The 3,469-nt window shown below is 31.4% G+C and overlaps 1 protein-coding gene across 1 annotated transcript in view; it reads left to right on the plus strand.

Moving 5' to 3' along the window:
- The first annotated feature begins 230 nt into the window (after nt 1-230).
- Nucleotides 231-3,469, plus strand: part of LOC110020702 (tubulin beta chain-like) — a 9,009-nt gene continuing 5,770 nt past the window's right edge. The window contains exon 1 of the mRNA XM_020718899.1: nt 231-752. Coding sequence (XP_020574558.1) covers nt 359-752 — 394 coding nt within the window. The 5' untranslated portion in view covers nt 231-358. The remainder of the gene's footprint in view (nt 753-3,469) is intronic.

A 3,469-nucleotide genomic window follows, 5' to 3' on the forward strand; every position in this document is an offset into this window, starting at 1 on the left:
AAATATAGCAAGTCTATATACTCATAATGATGAAAGAAGTTATTACATCATATATAAATATAAATGAAATTATGATAATATTACCACTCTATCCAACATTACACAAGACTTAACGCTAGAAACTCATCTAGCCCGCGAAATCACACTCCCACCCGGTTAACGGTGACCTTCTCTAGGACCAAGTCAAAAACCTTTAAATTAGTGGTCATCAAACCTTCAGCTCACCGCCAGCCTGCCTTCCAGTTATAAACTTCTCCCGATTCCTCTCCAAGATCTCCCTCAACCCTTCTCTACGCTCTAGTCATCTGCCGGCCTACCTAACCCTGCTGCCGGATCTCTCACGAAGAAGAGGAAGAAGATGAGAGAGATTCTCCACATCCAGGGCGGGCAGTGCGGAAATCAGATCGGGGCCAAGTTCTGGGAGGTGATCTGCGACGAGCACGGGATCGATCGCACTGGAAAGTATAGTGGAGATTCCGATATCCAGCTTGAGCGGGTCAATGTATACTACAACGAGGCCAGCGGTGGGAGGTACGTACCCAGGGCGGTGCTTATGGACCTTGAGCCCGGCACCATGGATTCCTTAAGATCTGGGCCCTACGGGCAAATATTCCGGCCGGACAACTTTGTCTTTGGGCAATCTGGTGCGGGTAACAACTGGGCTAAGGGACACTACACGGAGGGAGCTGAGCTCATCGATGCTGTTCTAGATGTGGTGAGGAAGGAGGCTGAGAATTGTGATTGCTTGCAAGGTAAATGAATTTGAGCTTTGTGATGGGATGCGGGGTATTATCTTTGGTTTTTGGCTGCTTGTTCTGTTATAGCTCGAATTATTGGGGTTTGATTATTGAGAAAATTTTGTTGGTGGGGACTGTTTGCTCTCGATGTCGCGGTTGGTTGAATTAGGGCAGTATTTTTTTCTCTTATGATGTTCTGTTTCGTAGAATATACCTAACAATATAAGTTTCTGGATTATGGTTTAGATTTATTTGGTTTTGAAAGAGTATGAAAATATTTTATGGAGGCTTAAAGATAATTTTATAAAATCCGACCGCTGAAAAAGTTGCTGTTATGTTGGCATAGTTTGGTTAAAATGATAATGTTAAAATAAATGTATGGAAAACTAACAAGGATGAATAAAGAATTGATTATACTAGACAAACGCATAAAGTAATATTTAACGAAAATAAATTATATGAAAATTTATTTTGGTGCTTTGGATGCCTGCAAAGATGTTAGGGATATACTAATTAGACTTGTAGTTAAAATTAGTATTATAGGACCTGGAAAGATAAATGCTAGACCTACTGTAAGATGGATTGAAATTATTCAGAATAAATTGTGAAGAAAAGTTTTAACTCATAGATCGTATTGAATGGGATGGAGTGAAAAATAAGGATTCAAAAAGCTGAACTGAAATAGTTGGAATAAAGCTAATAAGACATAAAGCTTCAACTTGGGGTCATTTTATTTATTTCTTAAACCATTAAATTCGTTTTAAGTTATTCCTATTTTGCATATTTAAACATTACATTTACTTAAATTATTACATGAAAGTAACCATTATTGATGGTTGTATACTTCTAAATGATATTTAAGTAAATATTAAATGATAAATAGTAGAGGTTGATTGTGGTTTTTTTAGAAGTGTGTACGTTATTAATATATTAAAAAAATTAAAAATGATTTTATAAACAATTTTATAAAGAATAAAAAAAATTGTAAAAATATGGATTCATTTCCCTAAAATAATGCTAATACTAATGCTAATAATGTGGTCTAAATGCATAGAATTCATTCAATGTTTTTAGCTTAACATGACATTTCTTTTCATCATGATGCTATGATTTGCTGTATTTTAATAAAACAACTAGCTTGAAGCGAAGAAAGGATTTTATTATTAATAATAAAATTCATAAGCAGGAGCAAATTTTTTTATTCAGTACAAGTTTTGGGTTTTCTTCATACAAAACATGCTTTGCGGTCTTATTTGTAAAATTTTGAAATATGAAAGTGTGAAAATCATTCATTTTATTATTGAATCTTAAAAGCATGACCAGTAATTTCTTTTATGTCTCCCTTGAAATTCAAAAGTCAATATTCATAAAATTCTCATGTTTTTGGCTAGAATGTTAGTGTATTCAGTAATAAATGATGACTATTGTAGTATTGAATATATGTATATCTATTAAATTTAGCATATTATCCTTTTAAAATGAAGGGTTCAAGGTTCTTTTCAAAATGGTTGGATTTTTATTTTGAGTGAAAACCAAGCCATGTTTTCATAGTTAAAATATATATTATATTGGATTTATACTAGTAGGCACTTCAAATTGGATTAGAAGATGGATTAAAATATTAATTTTGAAAATAGATAGATAAACTACTACAACATATATTGACAAAAGAAATGATATTTATTTTTGGTTATTTAAAGAATATAGGTTATAGTAAGATGTTCTGTGAGAGGCTTTACGGTAGATATAAAATGCTAGATAGAAATCAAGTGGGACAAGATATGTTTGATTTATGATGAGTTAGTAAATTATGGGAAGGGTATTGAATGTATATTGATGTGTTATTTATTATATGGATTTTATTCTAGAATTCAAAATCAAAATCGATTATATTTAATGGAAACTGTTTTTTTAATAATTTGTTTTTGAATAAGAGGCTTATAAAGAATAATTTTCATAAATACTATTATTATATGATAAGAGTTTTCAAATCTTATATTTGATAAGATACAAAACAAAAAAAATTTTGAATGTTACAGATGCATACATATTATACCGGTAGAATTTGTGAACTTTACTAACAAAGCTTATGATATTGAAATAGATGAGAATCATCTTGTAAAAATTCTAAAGTGATTTAGGAGTGAGTTTTACAATACAACATTAAAGTGTTATGAATATATATTTTAAGAGTATAAAGAAGGCAAATAAAATAAATAATTATATTAGGATAAGGTGTTGCAATTTGAAATATGAGAAATTGTTAACATCAATATGTGTTGCTAAGTTATAAAAATCGACGTCTATCACAAATTTGGTTGATGTTGATTAGTTTGTGCAATAATTTATTAGATGACAGAGTGGCCATAATTCATTGTGCCAACACCAATAATTTTTCTCTTTCTGTTATATGTTAAGGATATGTAGCAACCTTTTTTTAATTCCAACAGAGCAAATTTAGTATAGTCATCCGTCATGTGTCTAGATTATTCACTGTTCATGTATGATTTGTGTTTATTGATTTTAGGTAATTAAAATATGTTACTTGAGCTGGAGAGAGAGAGTGTGTGTGTGTGTGTGTGTGTGTGTGTGTGTGTGAGAGAGAGAGAGAGAGAGAGAGAGACTTATAAATATTATTGGATAGCTTAAAACTTTCTGTTGAACTTTAAATTTTATTTTCTATTGCATTATCTATTTTCAACATTGTAGCTAGGGTATTCCTGCTGGACTAT

Source organism: Phalaenopsis equestris, unplaced genomic scaffold (assembly GCF_001263595.1).
Source record: "Phalaenopsis equestris unplaced genomic scaffold, ASM126359v1 Scaffold000002, whole genome shotgun sequence".
In the NCBI taxonomy this organism is placed as follows: Eukaryota; Viridiplantae; Streptophyta; class Magnoliopsida; order Asparagales; family Orchidaceae; genus Phalaenopsis; species Phalaenopsis equestris.